Source organism: Pseudorasbora parva, chromosome 22 (assembly GCF_024679245.1).
Source record: "Pseudorasbora parva isolate DD20220531a chromosome 22, ASM2467924v1, whole genome shotgun sequence".
Taxonomy (NCBI): Eukaryota; Metazoa; Chordata; class Actinopteri; order Cypriniformes; family Gobionidae; genus Pseudorasbora; species Pseudorasbora parva.
The window spans coordinates 3,989,206-4,013,601 of NC_090193.1; the positions used below are offsets into that span (position 1 = coordinate 3,989,206).

The 24,396-nt window shown below is 38.9% G+C and overlaps 1 protein-coding gene across 7 annotated transcripts in view; it reads right to left on the minus strand.

Annotated features, from left to right (window-relative positions):
• The window catches only part of lrp1aa (low density lipoprotein receptor-related protein 1Aa), a 244,372-nt gene that overhangs the window by 119,518 nt on the left and 100,458 nt on the right, over nucleotides 1-24,396 (minus strand). For 4 of the 7 annotated variants that reach the window (XM_067431417.1, XM_067431412.1, XM_067431415.1 and 1 more), the window contains exons 21-30: nucleotides 23,767-23,949; nucleotides 22,665-22,862; nucleotides 20,063-20,308; nucleotides 16,256-16,453; nucleotides 15,459-15,666; nucleotides 13,287-13,451; nucleotides 11,658-11,902; nucleotides 8,309-8,440; nucleotides 5,789-6,016; nucleotides 1,748-1,922 (exon numbers count right to left, since the gene is read on the minus strand). In XM_067431417.1, the coding sequence (XP_067287518.1) occupies nucleotides 1,748-1,922; nucleotides 5,789-6,016; nucleotides 8,309-8,440; nucleotides 11,658-11,902; nucleotides 13,287-13,451; nucleotides 15,459-15,666; nucleotides 16,256-16,453; nucleotides 20,063-20,308; nucleotides 22,665-22,862; nucleotides 23,767-23,949 (1,978 nt within the window). The remainder of the gene's footprint in view (nucleotides 1-1,747; nucleotides 1,923-5,788; nucleotides 6,017-8,308; nucleotides 8,441-11,657; nucleotides 11,903-13,286; nucleotides 13,452-15,458; nucleotides 15,667-16,255; nucleotides 16,454-20,062; nucleotides 20,309-22,664; nucleotides 22,863-23,766; nucleotides 23,950-24,396) is intronic. The other 3 variants (XM_067431416.1, XM_067431414.1, XM_067431413.1) reach the window with 1 other exon arrangement.

Sequence of the window (24,396 nt, forward strand, 5' to 3'; positions counted from 1 at the left end):
TTCAAAAATAATTTCTACTACATTAATGACCCAGTTTAAATACAGATTCGTTTTTTCCAGGGCTGAAGTTTCACAAACGCCGTATTTTTCTTTTATTTGACCTTTATTCCACACCACTGTCTCCACGGTCCTTTGAACGGCTCGTTTGCTTACATTGCTACATTTATAAAACTAATACTTTGTATTTTATTACTTTTGCATCAAATAAAAAAAAAAAAACTTACTGCAGCTGTGACGCTGTTTAATACAGCGTCTATTAAAGTGACAGTGAAAATAAACGTATTTCTCTCTTTTGACTGCCGTAATCAATCTCACACAATTTTTTCCCTTTTTTTTGAAAGTTGTGAAATTACTATTGTGCCGTTTTTCTTTTGCTATTTGAGAAAAAGGGCACACCAAAAAATATATATTTAATGTATACTCTCATTCACCGCTATCAAAGTTAACCCAACTATGACGACTCCCGCACTGGAAATGTGAAAGACATTTCATGTCGACTTTAATGATTGTTCAACACAGATTCATTAATTGACAATTTTTTGCATGCAAATGCACAGATCAATAGCAGTGTTTCCATCCACAGTTGTGAATTTAACTTGTGCGCAAAATGGGAATATCGCCTAAAACATTTGCAAACATTCTTGCTTTCTGAGGCAGATGCTGCTGGTTGGGAATGCCGTCAGTTCTGGGAGGGCATTAGACTGGGTAAACCCAGCCTGATCTGACGGCGATTTGATTTCAACTCAGTCTGGAAAACTGTATATTAATTTCTACTGCTTCTGTTACACTTTTGCGAGAACCAATCACAGACTGGCTTATCCACCTGGCATGCTATTGGCGGGTTTAACATGATGACTGATAGAATGATTGGTCGTTGCCGTAGACTGTAAAAGGTCGTTGCCCGTTGATCTTGTGGTCTGATTGGTTGAAGGACTATCCAATGGTGTACAGATTATTCAAATAATGCCCGTTGATCACGCCTCTACTTGTGCAGAAGAAAATACAGAGCAGACTCCCCAGACCAATGTTTAATCTTAAATTGAGCTTGGTCTGGTGATAGCAGTCAAGGAGGGGATTATACCGAACAACTTTGATGACAGACTTTGCTCAGGCATTTCAGAGCAACCAAACCATATTTCAGATGTTGTGCAACGAGATCGTTTCCAGTTATGCCATCCCATCACATTGAAAAATGTATTATTTATCAAATGTGTTTTATGAGATTAAAAACATTTTTTATCTGGCTCAATTGAGTGTACACGTTTTTTATGAGCCTTTTTAGAAAGTATGCACAATTTGGCGTTTCCATCCAGGCGTTTCCCATCCTATTAGTAGAATAAGTTGACATATAATTGCAAAGTTACTTGTAGTCAGTAGAATGTCAGTTGGGAAGCATCAAAATAAAGTGTTTTTTTTATGTGATAGCACAAAATGTACAAAACATAGCTAATGTCTAAAATATGGGCTAGATTTAAAAACTTGCATTAAAAGCCTCTTATAACAAATTTGGAAAAGTGTCTCTCTGTTTTTGCTGCAAATAATATGTATTTTGTTCTTTCTCATGAAAAAAAACCCAGTCCAAATGAAAAATATCCTAAAGCCTGTACTGTATCATAATGTCGAATGAGAAAACATGTGGTTGCATCCTGTTATGCATTTATTTTTCTGCCTTGAGGAATTAAAACGTGTTTGAGGGCAGGGTTGCATGTGTAAATGTCTCAAGTGTTTGCAGCACGAGTGCGCTCACCCCAGTATAGGATGCAGAACGAGGCAATGGGGCTTGTCCAGGCCCTGAATAACAGCGTTTTTGAAGGAGCCATCCAGTCTGGCCACGTTGATCTGTTTCTTATTGCCGTCGTAGCTGGTCCAGAAGAGATTGCGTGAAACCCAGTCCACAGCCAGACCATGTGCGTTGGGAATATCTGATCACACACAAAATAACCATTTCCAGATATGAATTGTTTGAATCAATATAATCAGATGACAGACACAGAAATCTAAACATTGGCATTCAGTGCATTTCCACAGGGATAAACATCTGGATGAACAGAAACACGGATGGTAAAGTGTGAGTCATTATTTCATCATAAAACCCGACATGTCTGTAATTTGGTTTTGAGGGCTGTGCTAATTTTACTTAAACAGCACTCTCCAGAAAACACTCGACTGTAAACACGACAGCAGTTCTGCAGCGTAAACAATGACCATGAGTCTCATACACACAATAACAAGATTTAACCAACAACAACATCCTGCTGTTCTCTAAAGCCTTGTGTGAACTCGGGACAGGGTAGAAATTCCTGTCATCATTTACTCACCCTCATCTCGTTTCAAACATTTCTTTCTTCTGCAGAACACAAAAGAAGATATTACTGTTTGTGTCCATATCATGAAACTCATCGGGGTCCAAAACGACATTGACTTTCATTGTATGGACAAAAACACTGAGACCTTTATTGAAATATCTTCCTTTAGTGTTCCACAGAAGAAAGAAAGTCGGTGATGACAGCATAGACAGTGAACTGTTATTCTAACAACCATCATTTATAAATCCTTTTTCGTCGAGGCTGTATAAAGCAATAATTACATTTTGATAATTCCCATAATCAAGGATCTGCTTTTGAATTTAAACTGTTTTTGAAATAAGTATCTTCTGCTCACCAAGACTGCATTTATTTGTTCAAAGATACAGGAAAAAACTGTAATATTGTGAAATATTATTACTTTTAAAATGTGTTCCATGTAAATATATAGCAAAGTGTAATTTATTCCTGTGATCAAAGCTGATTTTATCCTCATTACTCCAGTCTTCAGTGTCACATGATCCTTCACTAATCATTCTAACATGATTTAATGCTCAAGAAACCTTTATGATTATGATTAGTGTTGAAAACAGTCGTGCTGCTTCAGTGGCCTGGACTGAAGTGCCACAAAATAATTGTTTTAAATTTTGTCATGTGTTGTCACGTCTGCTTGCTTTTACAGCATCAGTACTTTCATCCATCTTGAGGATGTCCTGGTAACTAAGATTCACTTAAAGTAGGAACTGAATTGCTTTTCCAACTTGAGAACTACATCCAGTCACAAAGAATCTGAACCAGTGTCACAGACCATAATAATGTCAGCGTCACCATAGTTCGTCCTCCTCCTAATGCATAAATGTGGTCGTATGTTTGTCACACACCTCATCTATTTTTCTTCATTAGTAATATCTGAGAGGTCAATTTGGTGAAATGCAGCTCTTCACATGCCATTGATCATATACACAGAGCGTTCTTAAGAACTTCTGCAATGATATAATCTAGCTGGAGAACATCCGGTCAAATGTCACTTGTTGGAGTGTTGGTATCTTCAATGTCCTGGGGACGCTTTAAAGGTGCACTATGTAGTATTTTTGCAGTAAAATATCCAAAAACCACTATGCCAGTGTTATATATTTTGTTCAGTTAAGTACTTACAATATCCCAAATAGATCCCAAAAACTATTTGTAAATTGTGAGAACATTTTTAACTAAGGACCGGGACGTGTCAGCATCGCGTTTGAGCGAGTCGCCTGTCAATCGCGTCATATCTGCGTTACCCTCGGTTTTATTCTGCAGAAGCGCTTTTCTCTTAGCAGTGTGAACATGTCACAGCAGCGCCGAGCGAACGCACAGAGTAACGTCAGAACATCATTTTAAACACACTTAAATGTATCTAATATGATAAACAGAGCTGCTTTACCTAATCATAACCGGAAAAAGCAGAATTGTGCGTGCCCAGCCACTGTGTCCCGTCCTGTCATAATAAAAGTCCCGGTGCTCGCGAGCCGTGTGTTTGTGTAACAATCGCTCCAGCGGCCGTGCTCAGGTCCACAACACTCACTCCTGCTCTGCTTTACACTACAGTAACGTTAATAACCGCATCCATCAACATGATTTCTGCCCGAGTCCTATTTCCCACCGGCCGTGAGGTGAAGACCACATGTCCCAAGATACTGCGCTCACACTTGGCGTCATCAAACTATGCCTTTGTTTCGAACAGGCGCCCTTCAGTTGACGGAAAGCTGCATAGTGCACCTTTAACAGCATTAATAATTTAATACTTAGTTTATAATCAGAAAACAGTCACTTAAATAGTCAGGCCTAGCATTAATTTAGTCATTTAAATGTAAGACAACATAAAAAAGACGCAGCCCTCATTGTTCCCCCTCAGCTAAATTTAATTCAACCATCAGTTTTCACACTTCCGTGTGAAAAAAGCGCCAACTCACTGTAAATGAAAGATTTATTGTGCACTTAAGTTAGATTCATTGAAGTGTGCTGAAATCAGAGAGCACTGACTGACAGCTTCAGTGAGTTATGAAGGGAGAGCGCGCTGCTGCTGCTTTCACTGTAATCCATTGGCAAGAAAAGTTGATTCTTCACTGTGACAACATTTTCAAACCTACTGATTTTATGTTTAATAATAATAATATTCAAAAGTGAATTTTTAATCATAACATGTACATTTATATCGTCTGCAGTGGCGGTCTCAGCAAAATATCACTCGCAAATGTATATTTTTGGTTGCGAATGCGACCGTTTTAGGGTGCTTTCACACCTGCCTCATTTAGTTCGGTTGAATCGTACTAGAGTTCGTTTCCCTCTTTGGTGCGGTTCGTTTGGTCAGGTCTGAAAGCAGCAATCGCACTCGGGTGTGCACCAAAAGCGGACCAAACAAGCGTACCGAGACCTCCTTGAAGAGCTGGTCTCGGTACGCTTTCAAATGAACTCTGGAGTGGTTCGTTTGTGGTGAGAACGTGATCCGACCTCGAACAGAACCAACTGCAAAAGTACTGATCATTTTTGGACTGAACCAGCTGCCGTAGTCGGCTGCGCTGACATTGTGTGCATGATATTATTACCTGATAGATCGTTGGCAATATTTTCGGGAAGATGAGCATGTCAAGAGTTAATAATTAATGCACGCCTCCGCTTGAAGTGACGAGTGATGCGCGCTCGCCGTCTGCAGTGCATTAGAATGTTGTTTTCATGTCGCATCCGCGCTACATTATAGAAATGTATTGTTTGCATACTGTGGTAAATACACACAGTGTAGTAGATTATGGCCAGGGACAAAACTGGCCCGCGCAGTCGTCTCTCCATAGTGTTATTATAGTTTGCTGGCTTTGCCTCTTCTGTTGGCATTTTTCCATACGTAAATTCTGACCAATCGAAAAGCAGTTTAGGAAATACGCCATGGCCAATGAGTGATGTGGATGTTGTCACGTGCCTGCGTTTTGGTTCGTTTCAACTGGTTCGGGCCAAAGCAATCAGTGTGGTGTGAAAAGGAACCAAAAAAGCTGAAAAATGCAACAATGTATAATTGTTTGCCCTTGGTTTGGACCAAATGAACCGAACTGGAGATGTGAAAGCACCCTTAGTCGCAGTCTGGAGCCCTGTGCACATTTTTTGCTGATTTTTTTCAGGATTCTTTGATTAATAAAAAGTTCAAAAGCATTTATTTGGATTAGACTCAATTTTCTAAGACTCAATCTAAAAGACATCTTTTGTAACATGATGTCACTTTTGATCAATGTAATGCATTAAAAGTATTAATTTCTTCAATCTTACCAACCCTACACCTTTTGAAAGTTAGTGTATTTAAAATTGAAGTTCTGCTAATACAAAATGTAATTCTAAACTATGCTAGGAACATTAAAAGCTAAAACAGCTTGCAATATAAGTGTTGTCAAGTATCTTGTACACTGTCCAGAACTGTACGTGTGCATCTGCTTTTATTCCAATCAGACTGGTGTATGCTGTACCTGCAGACACCACTGTCTCTATTCCTGTGCCGTTGATGAAGGCCCTCTTGATGGTCTGAGTCCGAACATCCGACCAATAGATACGCTTCTCCAGAGCGTCGTAATCCACAACTGTGACGTTGTCGATGTCAGGGACGGTGAAGGAGATGATGTAGTTGTAGTATGGATTATAGATGTCCACTCCTCTTATCTCAATCTGACGGGCGTACAGCAGGAACTGACGTGACTCTGGAAGAGAGACAGACACACCCGTACTGACTAGAGGAGACAGGCAGTAAAAGCAGCAACAACCAAAAAATCATCCAAGAAAAATATTTTGAATGTGAAGATCTATTAACTGAAAAAATTACCAGTACCTTATCTGTTAAGTTTACAGAAATTTCTTTCAACCCTGAAAAAAAATCCTTCATATCACACACAATACACTCTTAGGGTGTGTTTGGAGTTTATATGGGACAGCAGAGAACAACAGACTCTCTTGACAGAGCATCTTTAAAGAAAAGTTCCACTGTGATAGTGTTACTGTAAATATAATTCATATATGTTTTTACGAACTACGGGAAAAGTCATCTTCTGACTGCGATAACCAACAGCCGGTTAGGCAGCACAAAAGAGACGCCAAGATATCGACCGCTAGCAACAAAAAAATAAAAATAAAAAATACAACCTCACCGTCATGTTGTTCCAAACCCATATGACTGTCTTTATTTTACATCTCATAGAAGTCAACTATTTAACAAATATTAGGATTTATAAAAATGAATTTAAAAGTACTATATTATTATCTTTCTCTTTCTCTAAATACTATATAATGAAAGTGAACTGGTGACTGGAGCAAAGATCACGAAAAGCACCAAAAACCAAATACAGTTGACCTATGGTATAAAATAGATTTAAAGAATCGAAGTGTAGCAAGCAAGTTGTATGAATTAATGTCAGTATATCATGAGCTGTACTTTCCACTCCCATCTGCGCTTTTATGAGATTGCACTCTCTCTCTAATTTGCCCTGTTTGGTAAATCCGGTCATGTGATCGAGTTGGTCCAGAGACGCAACAGCACAGAGATAACCGGAGACCAGAAAACATATCATACCCCTTTGAATTCTGCACACAGTGCTGTGTTTTTAAGCGATATGGAGGAGATTAGGAGGAAACTGCGGCTTTACTGAGATCAACGGCTCTGGACGAGCTGTGATATAAACTAAAAAACTATTGGCTATTTTAAAAAAGGGGAGGAGCTGTTCGATATGTCCCCACTATCTTCCTGTTTCAGTGGAAAATACATCCACAGATTGAATAATGCTGTGCGTTTCAAGGCACTTCAGTGGGTCTTGGCCAGTGATGGGAATAACGGCGTTATAGATAAACGGCGTTACTAACGGCGTTAATTTTTTCAGTTACGAGTAATCACACTAATTACTGTTTCCCCCGTTACAACGCTGTTACCGTTACCGAGAATAAAATGCGGCGTTACTATAATTGAGCTCACTGAAACGGTTTTCATCCGATCAGGCACGCGCTCTGAAAGGAGTAGACTGAGACATGACATTAAAGCAACCAAAACTAGGTTTTTCTCCACTGCAAACTCTTATCACCCAGGCAGAATTAAAAAAATATCTAGATATATAGTTGATGACATGCTGCTGTTGTCGGCAGTTGAGTCGGATTCTTTCCGGGTAATCATTGCGAAAATACCCACGGGAGAGAGAGAGAGTGGGTAAGCCCACCATAAAAGACTTGAGAGCACTTCTTGTTAAACTGTTTACTTTTGTGAGGAAGAAAATACTTCAAGCAGGCTACAGTATGTCTAACAGTTGTGGGACAGTTTTAGATTTTCAATGTGCACTACAAAGAGTCTAGGCTATGTAAATTTGGCTAATATATTTTTTATAATTAATAACTTATATTTTGTTTTATTGTTCCACTATATTACTGATAGTTACAATAATGTATTGAATTTGATAGGTGTCTCTGACATTGTCCCACAGCAACATTAAAATAGTGTAGATTAGTGTACAATGTTTCATAATAATAATTTATTCTATTTAGTGTCCATTTTATTCATTTAACATTTAATATTGGGGGAATCCAAGTCATTTTACATATTTGAACATTTAAAAAGTTATAAACACTTTTCTGTTCTACTCATTTCAACTGACTTGTGAAAACTGGTTAAAAAAAAAAATTCTATGACTTATACCAATATTTTTTTTTTTTTACAGTAACGCAGTTAGTTACTTTCCCTTGTAACGAGTTACTTTTATTATAGAGTAATTCAGTTACTAACTCAGTTACTTTTTGGAACAAGTAGTGAGTAACTATAACTAATTACTTTTTTAAAGTAACGTTCCCAACACTGGTCTTGACAAACAAAAACAAAGTTTTTCATAGTTTAAATTTCAGGTAACTAACAACACTGCTGTTTTCGTTCATGCAAGACTCTTCCAAAAGCCCATTGAAGACTACATGATGAGACTCTGTCAGGTTGTGAATGAATCAGGTCGAGCTCTAGTTCATACCGTAGCAGGTGTGGTTGTCTTCACTCAGTCTCATGAGGTGAGGACAGGCGCAGGAGAACGTCTGATTATAGTTGATCAAGCACAGGTGAGAACATGGACCCAAACCACCGTTAGCAGCACACGGGTTCGGCGCTGGAGAGAGAGAGAGAGAGAAACAGATCCAAATAAAGAGGAGGTGAATTAATTGAGCTTTATTGTGTCATTGCCACATTCAAATGTATGGCCAAGAAACCAAACCAGCTGAGACAGGAACTGATGACAGACTGATATGTCGGCCATGCTGTGCAGATTAACTGACCAACGTTTGAGTATTTTGCGATTATCAGAATCTGCGCTTACTTGGTATGTGTATTCATTGGGGTATTTTGATAGTATGATGAAAAGTAAGACAGAGAAATCCAAAGGGTAAAGGTTTAAAACAGACAGAGAAGCTTCTGAAAGCATGTCTAAACCAATTCATCCCCTCTGTCTGCTCCCGTCAGACATGAATAAACAGATGTCTGCCTCTATAAGATGAAGCCAGTGAGCTAAACTATCATGACAAGTTTATTCACAAGCTGCATTATTAAGCGCCAAACACCATCAACATGTGTGCCCATCAAACCGACTGGCCCCTCTCTCAATTTGACCCGCGGTCTTAAAGTTTACTTAATAACTGATCAAACAATTAAAACTCAACAAGAAAACAAGCCGCTATTAAACGCTCAGAATGACTCTCCATGTTGAATATTGTGGTATCTGGAATGAATCAACTGTGCTTGAGGAGATAAAAGCCACGACGGGATCATATGAATCTTCATTATTATTATAAGCATCCCAGAATGCATTGTGATGAGCTCAATGTGATGAGAGAAATGCAACTAATAATGAAAAGTTATAATGAAATAAATATGCACAATTTTACCCAATATGTGTGTATCTTTTTTACACTTTAAAAAATAATTGCTGAGATAACTTTAATGCAATCTCATGCATTCAGATTTAAATTGTCCAGGGTAACACTACTTGGTTTTGTCAAGTTTAATATTTTGCAAGAAATCTGTAGTTGCCTTGATGAATTTATCGGCTAAGTGAGGGAATTAGTGAATGAACACTAATTCACTCATTTAGCCAATGAATTTATCAAGGCAACTACAGATTTCTTGCAAAATTTAAATTAGTAACACAACAAATTAATCAATTATTTTGGAAGACATACATTTGGTAGACTTGTTAAAGGGTTACTTCAGTGATTAGCATATCGCTTTATATCAGTAGAAACCCTGGAGTATATTCAAATAAATGTGCTTTCCTCCCTCATATCTCCCTGAGACAAGAGATTTATGCATTTCATTTCTGGAAAAATTCCTCCTATGATGCAAATTGACGATATTTGCATCATAGGAGGAATGTTTGGCCAAAGGCTAAAGACTACAGCCAGCAGAGGGAGCCATTTCCTCATGTTTTGAACCCGCGCATGAGGGATGGAGATCACACTCACAGCTCAGCTCAGGCACTCATTTAAACGGAGCTATGGTGAGCAATGGAAGTCTTTTAACTTCTCAAATTAATTTCTATGAAAGTTAAGCTTGCAAAGGCATGAACTGAAACGCGCCAGACTGAACTCGCGTTGTGAATGTATGCTGCGAGTGTGGTCGTGATTACCTCAGTTCTCATCACGAGAGCTCATCAGCTCATTTATCTCACTCCTGCAGTTAGTGCTCAGTGCTGTGAGACTCGTGCGGCGACTCGATCATTAAATTGAACAGACACGTTCAGTTTTTAATTGTAGTGTCAGTTCTCAATTTCTGTCACTGTAATCCAGTAGCGGTGGCTTTGGGAATGGCCTCACAGGGCAGTGAAGCATTCTGGGAATTGTAGTCTTTCATCCCCATGAGACAAAAATACATTTTCTGTCTTTTCTCAGTCTAGAAGGCACCAAATTCAACTACATTGATGACCCAGTTTAAATACAGATTAATCTTCCCAGCGCTGAAGTACCCCTTAGAGTGAACTGTGTTTGACTACATGGGACAATATTTGGGGGAATTCTGTTGGTCTAAAGGCTCGTTCACACCAAGAATAATAACTATAACGATATCTATAATAATAAGTATATTAGCATCTACACCAACAGACAATATCATTACATTTACATTTATGCATTTGGCAGATGCTTTTATGTAAAGCAACTTACATTGCATTCAAGGTACACATTTAACATTATTGTCAGTTCTTGCTTTCTCTGGGAATTGAACCCATGACCTTGGTTTTGCTCGTGCCACGCTCTAATGGTTGATCTACAGGAAAGTATCAATCTATTTATAATAAGCATGTTCTGCATTTTTGTCACCTGTCACTTTAAATGCTTTTTAAAGTCTTTTAAGTGGATTCTGATTGGCTGCCAATGGCTATGTTTACATACACACCTTTTGTTTCAATCGGAAAAAATCCATTCTGATTGGTGAATCTGACTGTAGTGTTTACATGAACGCTAAATAATTTGATCAGGTTGATGTGCGTTTTATACAGTATGTCAAAAGCTTCAAATCAGAAAAGATTTTTGACATGCGCACACTGTACAAATATACTGTGTGAGCATACTATTCTCCTACATTGCTTCTTTTTCTTTGTTTTAAAAAGCAGAGTTAATATTTATCTCTTTCGGGTCCTGATTGGGAGATGACGAGTCATTATATTTAAAAACAACTGCAGCTCATTCCGCACGTCATTACGTCATTACACCATATATACGTCATTACACATGTGCAGTCCTTTCCATTTTCGTTTTTCAATCCGACCAATGTTTACATATCCTCTCGATCAGATTAGAAAATGAATAAACCACCATTCATTTCATTTCATTCAAGCTCAATCGATTAAGGTGTTTACATGAAGGCTTTTCTGTCCGACTGAGCCGTCAAGATGATTGCTAAAGGATTATTTGGTTGCATGTAAACGTAGCCAATGTCGTTCATCAGCTGGGGGAAAGAAAATCACTTCAAAAGTGATTACAACAATATCGTTCCTCTGTGGTTCCTCCAAACCAGTTAAACACAAACCCCATCCTACAGCCATTTCATTGGTCAGCTCAACCATAAAGTCACGTGCCAATCAATATGACACTAATGTATTCAACTCGTGATTGACACGACATGAATTACATTTGACTGGTTTAAGGGGAAAAATCTACTTTTGGAATTCATTACAATCAAAAATTTCAAATCAACTCTTTATAAAAAGTTTCTATAGTGACATATTGATGGAATCAGATTGTTACTCTATGGTACTTTGTTATATACCACTGATTTGAAGCAAGATTTAGTAATATTGATATCGGAGTAAATTTGAAATAAAGTTTGAATATTACCTTGCGGTTGTCTAGATGGGTGGTAGACCTGCAGATCGAAAGGTTGCGTGTTTGTTCTCTGAACCACAGTGACATTGTTTCCTGTCCATTTGTTGGCTTTGGCCAGTGTGTTTGTGCGCCAGTCTGTCCAGTAAACCTCTCCGCCGTACATCGTCACAGCAAACGGATGCGAGAGATACTCGTGTCCTCTGAGCACCTCGATCAGTCCTGACCCGTCATACTTGGCTGAATAGATCGCATCCGATCTGAGACACAAATAAAGACATAAGACATAAATAAGACATAAATAAACCATTTCTATGGTCATGCATTTCTGATAGGAAGCACACATTTCTATAATATTGGGTGGAGTTTAGCCACCTAATTTATGAAAATTAATTGTCGATGGTTAGGGCAAGGGTGTTCAAATCTGCTCCTGTTAGGTCACACACATTCCACGAGACTTCACACCAGAACCAGCTCAATAAGGTTTTCGGGATCACTAGAGACTTCCAGGAAAGTGCGTATTGCCCATTACACATTCTATGGTTTTGGGCTGTCCCAGATGAAAATGACCAATCATGGCCATTTCTGTGGTCATGGCTCCTAAACGTCATACAGTGAAAGAGGTTCAAAGATACCTCTTGCAACCAAAGATAGCCAACGCAAATTTCTGACAATGTCACTAGCGCATGCTGATGACATTTTATTCTTCTATATTAACATGCGTCGTAGCCTAAAATTCAACAGGTGACATTAGAGCAGGTTGGAGATAAACTCTTTGGACACTCCTGAGTTAGGGATTGGGATAGGGTCAGGACACTGCTTGGATTGTTCTAGGACAGAGGTGTCAAACCCTACTCCAGGAGGGCCACTATCTAGCAGAGTTTAGGTTTAGACCTCATTACACACACTTAAACCAGCTAATCAAGGCCTCCTAGAAACTTCCAGGAAGGTGTGTTGTAGCTAAACTCAGGACTGTGCCTTCCAGGAGCAGGATTTGACACCCTTGGGTTAGGGATTGGGGAAAGGTCAGGGCTCTGATTGTTTTCTTCTAGGACCAACTTCCATTAATCCAGGAGCATGCCTACAGTCTCAGAAAAAAAATGTGCAAAACAGTTCAGTAGAGTTCAGTGTGGTATGCAATTTTTGCCGTTTCCACTGTCAGAAGTTGTGAATGGTGCACTAATTCCGAACCGTACCGTACCACTTTTTTTCACCCTTCCGTTGGGTGACCTAGCACAGCAGTCTGGTACTAAAGGGTGAAGCTAGACTCACTGCAGAAAGTTGATTGGTTGACAGAAAATCGTCATTTGTGGGGCTTTTTCGGCTGTTTTTCCTTGCGGTCTGCAGCCTTGACTCAAACAAAGCATGTCTTCTTGTGATAACAGCCACATGTCGAGAAGCAAGAATGAGATCTGCTGTATGTCGTTCATTGTTGTTTACTGTGTCACTGTTTTCTTTGCGTAAGATGAAGTCAATCGCCGTATCAGGGTTTATGGTCACGAATCGCACTGTACTCTATTACACCTTTTATTATACCTTTTAGGGCTAGATAAGATGCAAAGTTGTCCTTTTAAGGATACTCCCCAGTGACAATTATTTTTTCTGAGCGAGTACATGGGTATAGTGCATCACATTAAACATTACCTGGCATCTATCCACAGAATGCGGCGCTCCAGGTAGTCCACAGTCAGTCCGTTGGGCCATCCTCCACTTCCCGTCTCCTTATGGATGGTGCGTCTGCCATGTCCACTCATGGACGCAGCCTCTATCCTGGGCATGCTGGCATCCCAGTCTGTCCAGAATAGGATTCTACAGAATCAGAGCACAGATGAGGGCTTTTTTCCATGCTGCTTTCTAAAGTTTTCCTAGTGTCAAAACAAAACAGCGTGAGCATTCTTTATGGAGCTGGCTTTTACTGTATGGAAAAGAACACAGTGGACATTCTTCGAAAATTGTCTTGTATTTGGAACAACAAAGAGTCTATTTTTTTATTTATTATTCTTTGGGTAACCCATTCCTTTAAAGCAGTGATTCTCACTTCAAGGCACCCCATTCTCAAGACGATATTTGAAGGTAATTCTGGGACTTAAAGGGGTGGTTATGATTTATGCTATTACAACAAACGGCTACAAGTAGGGACTACAACAAGCTTCTTCACGGGTTAGTGACATCACTTCTTCTTGAGTCTCTCCATCATTAGGCTTGTTTGAGATGCGCCTTGCCTCGCCTGAAATAAAGGCAAGACTAGGCGGCTGCAGTGAGGGGAGGAGTGAAAAAAGTGCAGGCAAGCCGGACAGTTCTCTCCTCTCGTAGTGGATCAGACACCTGCGAGATCAGTTGCGGATATCGCGGGATTCACACTCGTGCGCTTTGCTGCTGATAAACTGGATGTAATTTAAGTTCTGTTGCTTTTATATGAAAATAAATATTATGAACAAGACACCCAAAGTTTTTGTTATTTATTTCCATTCGAAAGACCTGTTTATCAAGCATTTTTACTTTAATTACACACATGTTTTTATATATTTTTATTAAAATGACCACAATCACATAACAAACAGAGAGATCACACTCTCCGAGAGTTTGAGAATATTCACACATAATTTATTCACATAAAACATGATATCAGAGTTTTAAAATCAAATATAAAAAAAAAGAAAAATATATCACGGTTGTTTAAGCCAATAAGCATTAAGCTGTGTCGTCAGCAAGTCGTTTCCCATCATGCTTTTGTTCAGCGCAGTCGGTGGAGAGCAACTGCGCTCGACTGCAGAATCCGACCCATCTGCCTCGCCATCGCGAGAGATTTTTGACATACGTCAGCATGACATCAGAGCAAGGCGGGCCGCCCTCAGACACATTTCTAACGGCATGCATCTTACACTGATCACCGGTGATCGGTTCTGCGCAGATTTTGCTCATCTCAAACAAGCCTATTGTCCGACTTCGGTTTGAACATAAAAGGCTGAACAATTTCAACCCTTTTTAATGCGTGTCAGCGTGAGGTAATCAGAGCTGATAACATGAGCTTTTGAAGCTCCACCCCTTCCTGAAAACAGCTCATTTGAATTTAAAGGGACACAAATAAAAACTATGCATTTTTGCTCGCCCTCAAAATGTCACACTTTTAACATGCTATAAAAATTGTCTGAAGGGTATTTTGAGCTAAAACGTCACATACGCACTCTGGGGATTCATTTAAATAGTTAAATAGCATTTTTCCAGTAGCTCCATACCAACAACTGAATGTTTTTTTCCGCAAAATCCTCTCACATATTCATGTTTTCCAAAACAGTGAGAATCTGTCACACTAGGCTGAAGTAAAGATGCGCAAAGCTGGACCAATTGGCTGGCAGTAAACTCAAAACACTGGACTCAAAACCCAAACAGAACAACTAGTATACTGTGATGAGAACGGACAATGAACTGAAAGAAACTCAGAGCTTAAAAACACAAACAAACCAATCAATGAAACAAGCCACAGGTGTACAACTTACTTAATCAATGAGAAACCATAGAAACAAACCGAACACAGGAAATTGAACTAAAACATGTCAAACCCACCAAAAACAGATAAAGACACAAATGATCCCTTACAGAACCCTTATTCATAAATACAAATGACAGTTAAAGACACAAATGAAAACAATGCCATCTTATATCTTTCTTTTTTAGTTGTTTTAGCTTATGCTTTGTCTTTTTAAATATGATCAAATACTATAATAGAATTAATACTTCTAAAACAGCTTGTGAAGCACATGTTACACTGAAGGGGCTCAACAGAAGTTTCAGAAGTGGTAATGATGGATTGCTTACCCTTCTCTGGGGTCCAGAGCGATGGCTCGCGGATGCTCCACATCTCCAGCTAGTAGAGTGGTCCGCATCGTACCGTCCAGTTTGGCAACTTCGATCTGATCTAGGTTACTCTCCACCCAGTAGATGTTTCCAGCGATCCAGTCTACAGCCAGACCCTCAGGAGTAGCTAACCCATACTGGATCACCACGTCAAAACTGGTCAGTGCTGCTGCGTCAAATACAAATGGAGGAAAGAAAGAGGAACAGAGACAATATATGTATGGGAATATAGTTGTTTACCTAACTTTTGGTTAATTGTAAAAGGTCCATATTATAGTCAGTGGCATGTCACATTTTTTTGTTTGTCTTAATTACGTTTTTTTTTAAATATTTTGTTGTCGAGCATTAAGAAGGTGGTCAAGGTCTTGAGATTGTTAAAAAAAAAAATGTTGATTGTACCACATTACTTAATAAAGTGAATTAATTGGCACACAAATGTTTTTCAAATAGTAATAAGCAGTTGAGCAATATTGTTAAAATATTTATTTATATGACAATAATAAAAATGATACCTGCAAAGTATTAAAGTGTCATCTTTCATGTAGTGTTTAATAGAGCTGTTTATTAATGTAAAAGCTCTGCAAAGTTTCAAAGATCAAAGTGCAGATAAATAGTTATTTTCTCCTCAAAGAAAGAAGTGATTCTGAACTGAAACGAGTCGTCAGTAATTCCAGTCTCACTTCCTGCTGAATCTACGTAGGTTTGTGACAGATTTGCATTTTTTGTAAATAGTTAAAAATGAGTAATAGTTAATTTACCACCATTCTCTGACAGCTTCCCACGGTAAATTTTGTCCTCAACGACATCAGTCCAATAGAGCGAGCTCTCGTTGAGGTGGAAGTCAAGAGCGATGGTGTTCCTCAGGCCTGGCACTAACACGCTGAACTCTCCTTTGTGAAGATCAATCCGTCGGATCTCATGACGGTTGGAGAAGATGATGAAGGGTTTAAATGGATCTGGAAATACAATGAACTCACTGAAAGAATGCCATAAAACTCATGATTCGCTAAGGTAGTGAACTGGGTAAATGCTTTTTTAACATGTCTGAAAAATGATGTGAGATTGGCAAATCACATACATGTGTGACATTTCCTCTGTTTATCTAAATGATTTTTATTTCTCAAAGGAATGTGAAATACATCCAGCAATACATAATTCATCATTTGATTGGCTGAGTGAGCTGCTGTGCCACTTCCTGCGACGGTAAATCTCCACCCCTCTTTCTTCTTGAGAAATTTACATTCTTTCATTACAAAAATAAACCACCAATTATGCTTCCAAACTTTTTCCCCACAATTTTCAGTGTGCTTTCTATCACATACCAACTCTTAAACCAACTGCAAAAAACTTAATTGAAGTCCACTTCCTGTGCACGAGTGAAAGTTTTTGTCCAGTGCACATAGCTGTCATCTTCTCCCAAACACTGAGAACCATGAACAGTTTTCATTTGTGTTCTAGTTTATTTTATTTTTTTACAGGCCTTTACCGATTCTTTCCATCTGTTTATGGAAACCCTTTAGGATGTTTTGTCAAATGCTTTTCATTCAGAAGCTATTTCATGAGCAAAGAACAAAACAGGACATGACAGGGCCAGACAAAACCAGACAAATATAAACAGAGAACAAATCAGAACAAAGAACTAAACAGGACAGGACAGGGCCAGACAAAACCAGACAAGACAAACCAAAACCAGACAAGACAAACCCAGACAAGACAAAACAAAACAAAACAAAACAAAGAACAAAACAGGACAGGACAGGACAGAACAAAACAAACCAAAACCAGACAAGACAAACCCAGACAAAACAAAACAAAACAAAGAACAAAACAGGACAGGACAGAACAAAACAAACCAAAACCAGACAAGACAAACCCAGACAAAACATATCAGAACAAAGAACAAAACAGGACAGGACAGGACAGGACAGGACAGGACAGAACAAAACAAACCAAAACCAGACAAGACAAACCCAGACAAAACATATCAGAACAAAGAACAAAACAGGACAGGACAGGACAGGACAGGACAGGACAGAACAAAACAAACCAAAACCAGACAAGACAAACCCAGACAAAACATATCAGAACAAAGAACAAAACAGGACAGGACAGGACAGGACAGGACAGGACAGGACAGGACAGGACAGGACAGGACAGAACAGAACAAAACAAAACAAAACAAAACAAAACCAGACAAGACAAACCCAGACAAAACAAAACAAAACAAAGAACAAAACAGGACAGGACAGGACAGGACAGGACAGGACAGAACAAAACAAACCAAAACCAGACAAGACAAACCCAGACAGAACAAAACAAAACAAAGAACAAAACAGGACAGGACAGGACAGGACAGAACAAAACAAACCAAAACCAGACAAGACAAACCCAGACAGAACAAATCAGAACAAAAAACAAAACAGGACAGGACAGGACAAGACAGGACAGGACAGGACAGGACAGGACAGAACAAAACAAAACCAGACAAGACAAACCCAGACAAAACAAAACAAAACAAAGAACAAAACAGGACAGGACAGAACAAAACAAACCAAACCCAGACAAAACATATCAGAACAAAAAACAAAACAGGACAGGACAGGACAAGACAGGACAGGACAGGACAGGACAAAACAAAACAAAACAAAACAAAACAAAACAAAACAAAACAAAACAAAACAAAACAAAACAAAACAAAACAAAACAAAACAAAACAAAACAAAACAAAACAAAACCAGACAAGACAAGACAAACCCAGACAAAACAAATCAGAACAAAGAACAAAACAGGACAGGACAGGACAAAACACGACAGGACAGAACAGGGCCAGACAAAACCAGACAAAACAAAACCAGACAAGACAAAACAAAACAAAACAGAGAAAAAATCAGAACAAAGAACAAAACAGGACAGGACAAAACAAAGAACAAAACAGGACAGGACAGAACAGGACAGGACAGAACTAAACAAACCAAAACCAGACAAGACAAACCCAGACAAGACAAAACAAAACAAAACAAAACAGAGAACAAATCAGAACAAAGGACAAAACAGGACAGAACAAAACACGACAGGACAGGACGGGCCAGACAAAACAAAAAAGAGAACAAATCAGAACAAAGGACAGGACAGGACAGACAAGAAAAGACAAGACAAAGAACAAATCACAACAAAGAACAAAACAGGACAGGGCAGGACAGGACAAAACAAAACCAGACAAAACAAAACAACACCGGACAGGACAAAACCAGACAAAACCAAACAAACACAATGGACAGGACAAAACCAGACAAAACAACACAGGACAGGACAAAACCAGACAAAACAACACCGGACAGGACAAAACCAGACAAAACCAAACAAACACACCGGACAGGACAAAACCAGACAAAACAACACCGGACAGGACAAAACCAGACAAAACAAAACAACACCGGACAGGACAAAACCAGACAAAACCAAACAAACACAATGGACAGGACAAAACCAGACAAAACAACACAGGACAGGACAAAACCAGACAAAACAACACCGGACAGGACAAAACCAGACAAAACCAAACAAACACACCGGACAGGACAAAACCAGACAAAACAACACAGGACAGGACAAAACCAGACAAAACAACACCGGACAGGACAAAACCAGACAAAACAACACAGGACAGGACAAAACCAGACAAAACAACACCGGACAGGACAAAACCAGACAAAACAACACAGGACAGGACAAAACCAGACAAAACAACACCGGACAGGACAAAACCAGACAAAACAACACAGGACAGGACAAAACCAGACAAAACAACACAGGACAGGACAAAACCAGACAAAACAACACAGGACAGGACAAAACCAGACAAAACAACACCGGACAGGACAAAACCAGACAAAACAACACAGGACAGGACAAAACCAGACAAAACAACACAGGACAGGACAAAACCAGACAAAACAACACAGGACAGGACAAAACCAGACAAAACAACACAGGACAGGACAAAACCAGACAAAACAACACCGGACAGGACAAAACCAGACAAAACAACACAGGACAGGACAAAACCAGACAAAACAACACAGGACAGGACAAAACCAGACAAAACAACACAGGACAGGACAAAACCAGACAAAACAACACCGGACAGGACAAAACCAGACAAAACAACACAGGACAGGACAAAACCAGACAAAACAACACAGGACAGGACAAAACCAGACAAAACAACACAGGACAGGACAAAACCAGACAAAACAACACCGGACAGGACAAAACCAGACAAAACAAAGAACAAAACAACACCGGACAGGACACCCGACACAAAAACATTTATTCAAATTGTTTACAATCATAAATCTGTTCATTGTGAAAACAGTTAAATGTATTCAGGTAGACTGATGGCTAGATGTGCTATATACACGCTATATTCACTTAGTTAAAATGTGAAAGGTTAAAACATATAAATAATATAAATTGCTATTCAAAAAATATTGTATTAAATTTAGGCCTAATTTTTTATTCTGCGTGAATGTAGCTCACTAGGATCTCTAGGACGTGGATCTCACCTGTGCTCCTGCAGCTCTCCATGTCGGGTTCGAGGGCCCAGCCATCATAACAGGAGCACTTCACATTGAACTTGTCCTGTTCACAGCGCTGGCTGCACTTCAGGTGTTTGGCACAGAAGCCCTGGATCTGACACGTCTTGTTGTCGGTGCCCAGTTCCATGCCCAGCGGGCACGAGCACAGAATGCCCTCGCCCGGGGCCACTGTGCAGTTATGACTGCAGCCACCATTGTCCAGAGAACACAGGTCTGAACCGAGAGACCGTTAGACAGGGAAAGGGGAAGAAAACACAACATGGGATCGTTACATTACATCGATAATGATGTATTCAATATAGACTGAAAGCATTTAAAAGCCTTCACGTTAACATTGTAATGCAAATAATTACACATAATAAATGAATATACATTTAATTGCTGTTTCAGAGATGATGTACAGGTATAAGAGACAGATGTTCAATTAGTTTTTTTTGTGCTCTATACTAAATAAATCATTACTGTAACATGTCTCAGTTTATGTTAATTAATGCATTAACTAATGTTAGGAAATAAGAATGAGCAATATGTACTTACAGCATTAATAAACATATGTTAATGTTAGTGAACAATCAATAGTTTTATCAGTTTCATCAGCTCTTGTTAAGAGTTTGCACTGCGTTAAAGTTCCAGCAAATCTGAGGGTGTACCTCAGGGTTCGGTACGTGGCCCCATCCCCTAGGTCTCAATTTCTAACATTAGTTATTGCATTAATTAAAATGAACTAACAATGAGCAACATATTATTACAGCATTTATAAACCATTGTTAATGTTAGTTTGGGAAATGTTTTATATTCAATTCATATATATACAGTACATAATAGTGCTTTCAATATGTGCACATAAATGCATGCAAATCATTTTCAGTTTAATGCGTTAAAAATATTTGACGCAATTAACGCAGCATCGTTTTTTTTTTTTGTGTGTCATACTTTGGCTAGCATCTCATTATGATCACACTCTTATTCATGCAAATGCTTTTAAACCATTTAAGCGCTGTCTGAGAATGTGCCGACCAAGCAGCAGCCTCCCACGGTCTCTCTATTAAAGCCAACACAGAAGTGACTGAAACTGCAGTTCGTCGACTGGCTACAAGAGAGTCAAATCTGTATCTCCCTCATGTTACCTCAGGTCCTCTTCAGTCAAAAATTATTTTATGTTTTGAAATAAAACTGTTTTTGCTTCATCGGAATGGGATGACACCCAGTGATTTTGTCGCGTTAGCTATGTGAACACACACACACAAAAAAAATTCATGGAGATGATTGGGATTAAAAGGGTTGTTAAAGGGTTGGAAAAAAAATTGTTACACTTGGCTCCTTCGCAGTCAAAAATGACTGTCATAGGAAATGAATAGGAAATATGCAAAAATACAAACACTCAGAGAATTTTTGGGGGATACAACCCCCAAATCAGACATGATGCAGAAAAATAGTGCACAGCAATGAAGGGGTGAGACTCCAAAATATCACGAGTGTAAAATAGACACTTTTGACAATGAAAAAGCCAAGCGTGACAGCCTGGTACAAATGTGTTTTTGGTCTATATGGCTAATTCTGCCTTTCATGACAACTGTGAGAGGGGTGAATTTTTCACGAACTCATCTGTTTAAATAATATTAATCTTTGAAGTTCTGCATAATTAAGGGAGTGGCCACTTGAGTGACAGGTGGATTGTTATTCGTCTACCACGTCACCACGTCCCGCCTCTTTGCCCATTTTCAGTTATTTAGGAGTGACACGCGGTGACGTGCTGCCAAGATGGAGACAGCCGGCTCCGTCTTTACACTTCAAAAATGCTTTTCAGAAACCTACGGGACACTACGTCCATATTTTTTTACAGTCTATGGTCCTGACATACACACACACACACGAAACACCAGAATCGAGATCTCTTTCGCGCTTGAACAAACAATAACATGCTGATTTGCCAAAATGCCTGTTTTGTAAAGTACCCTTATAAGAGCAGTCTTAAATGAGTTAAATAACGTCTTAAATGAACTTAAAGAGTTGTGAGGAAATGAGATGACATTATATTGGGTTTAAATGAAGATGGGTTTTAAGTTAAATTAAAAGTTTTTTTACAGTCTAATAAAAGTTGAAATTTATATAGCTTTCAATTACACTGTAATTTTGAATGTCTATCATTAATGTTCATAGAGACATCAGTAGCTTTATTAGTATCAGTGATACTGGCCTTTATTCATAAAAATATGCCATTACAACCAATATTTAAAATATACTGTCTTTAAGTTGTTTGTACATTCATTTGAAGAGTAACTGAAATTAATACAATTAAAAAATATTTTAAACTACAATGTTTTAAATGATGATTCATTACAGAAAAACGTAAGTAAACTTTTTTTAAACTTTTTTTTTTAAATGTATCGGTTGACAGCACTAATATATACATACTTAAATGATGGTCTAAATAAGGAGTTGTGCTCCAGATGCATTTTTGGTTTGTTTTTTTGTCACTGTGAGTATTTCCATCAGCATCCTGCTAGTGTCCGTTTCCAAACAGCATGAAGCCATTCTTGACATCAGTGAACATCATCTCATGTCTTACCACAGAGTTTTTCATCGGAGCCGTCAGGACAGTCGTCTTTGCCATCACAGAGCTTCTCGGCGGGCAGACAAATGCTGGTGTCATTAGCACACACGTGATGGGAGAGTTTACACACCAGCGCCTCACAGTTATCTTCATCTGAGTTATCTTCACAGTCACTGTCACCATCACACACCCAAGCCTTACTGATACACCGCGCTACACAGAAAACACACAGGATATATTCTTGTTAACATGAGGAAAACTACATTGAATTTACTTGTGACCTCATGAATGGAGAATGACCTTTTCTTGGACCCACTTTATATTAAATGTCTTAACATGAAATAATCATTTGATGCAATGCATTTATTATGTATCCTGCATGTAATTACATGAGTACATACTTCATTTCTGTGTTTACATACACATATACAGTAACAATGTTGATCCTACCCCTTTACACACTTGGTAACCCCGTAACCCGTGCTTTTCCAACCTTCTACCTGTGAAAGTGCACTGGAACGGCAGTCAAACCTGTGACTCCCCACCTGTGAAATCGTACTACATCGATGTACTCCCAGTTACGCGCTCGTGAGTCGTGGTTTGAGGTCGTAATTTACGGGCTCAAAAACCTGCCTGGAAAGCAGCAAACTTGGCCCTAACCTTTTCCATATCACACCTAAATAGCAGCACAAGTGTTCTGTAATACAATATCAACACAATAAGAACATTGTGCTTAACATTTTTTGACATAAGAACATGGTAGTTAAAGACACTAAACATAAAGTGGGACCAAATATTTAAATAAATAAAACTTCGCTACGTAAAGAGATGGAAAATGAACCTCTGGGAGCCATTTTGAGTGATTACTCAAATGATATGGTCGATTGTATTGATTGAAACAATACATCTGAACCAATCTTTTCACTAATATGAACTGTATACCTCTCTTAGACTATATGAAAGTAAGAAAGGGCATTTATGAGAGAGTTTCATTATTGCCTCAGCTTGTGTTACTTTGCAGTTTTCTCTGTAAACATCACCAAGTCTGTGATGATTATGATCCATTTGCTTGTAAAATGTCTACTCATGGCTCACTAAATATTTTCTGCATCATTACCAGAGTCCCTGCAGCCAAACTTCACTGCTGGATCACACATGTGCGTTACACCCTCGCAGTTCTTCTCATCGCTCAGATCCATGCAGTCAGTGTCTCCATCACACCGCCAGCGGAGGGGAATACATAACCCGTCCACACGACACTGGAACTCATCTGTGTGACAGCCACCGGGAGGACGGGTTGCTGTCGAGAGGAACAAAAGAGTGTGTAGCAATGTCCATTTTTATTTGGGAGAAAACATTTGTGGACAATCTATAATTTCATAAAACTACTTGTTAAGAGTTTACACTCTGCAAAATATCTTAGCTTTGGTAGCTTATCCTGGAGGGGAGAAGTGTTAAAGATCCATCAAAAACTGAGGGTGTACCTCAGGGTTTGGTACGTGGCCCTCTCCTCTTTTCAATTTCTGATTGTCCTACTAATGCTACACCCATGACAAGCAGCTCTACCTCTTCCATCTCCATATTTGTGAAGGCAGAGCTCCTTGTCTCACCCAGCTAGTAATTCAACATGTTTGCAACATTGAAAAGTAAGCTAGGAACTTTGGTAATAGAACCTTATTAATAGAATTTCCTACTATTTCACTGTTGTTTATCTGTGTCAAGCCTACATCTCTGTCTTAGCTTGATA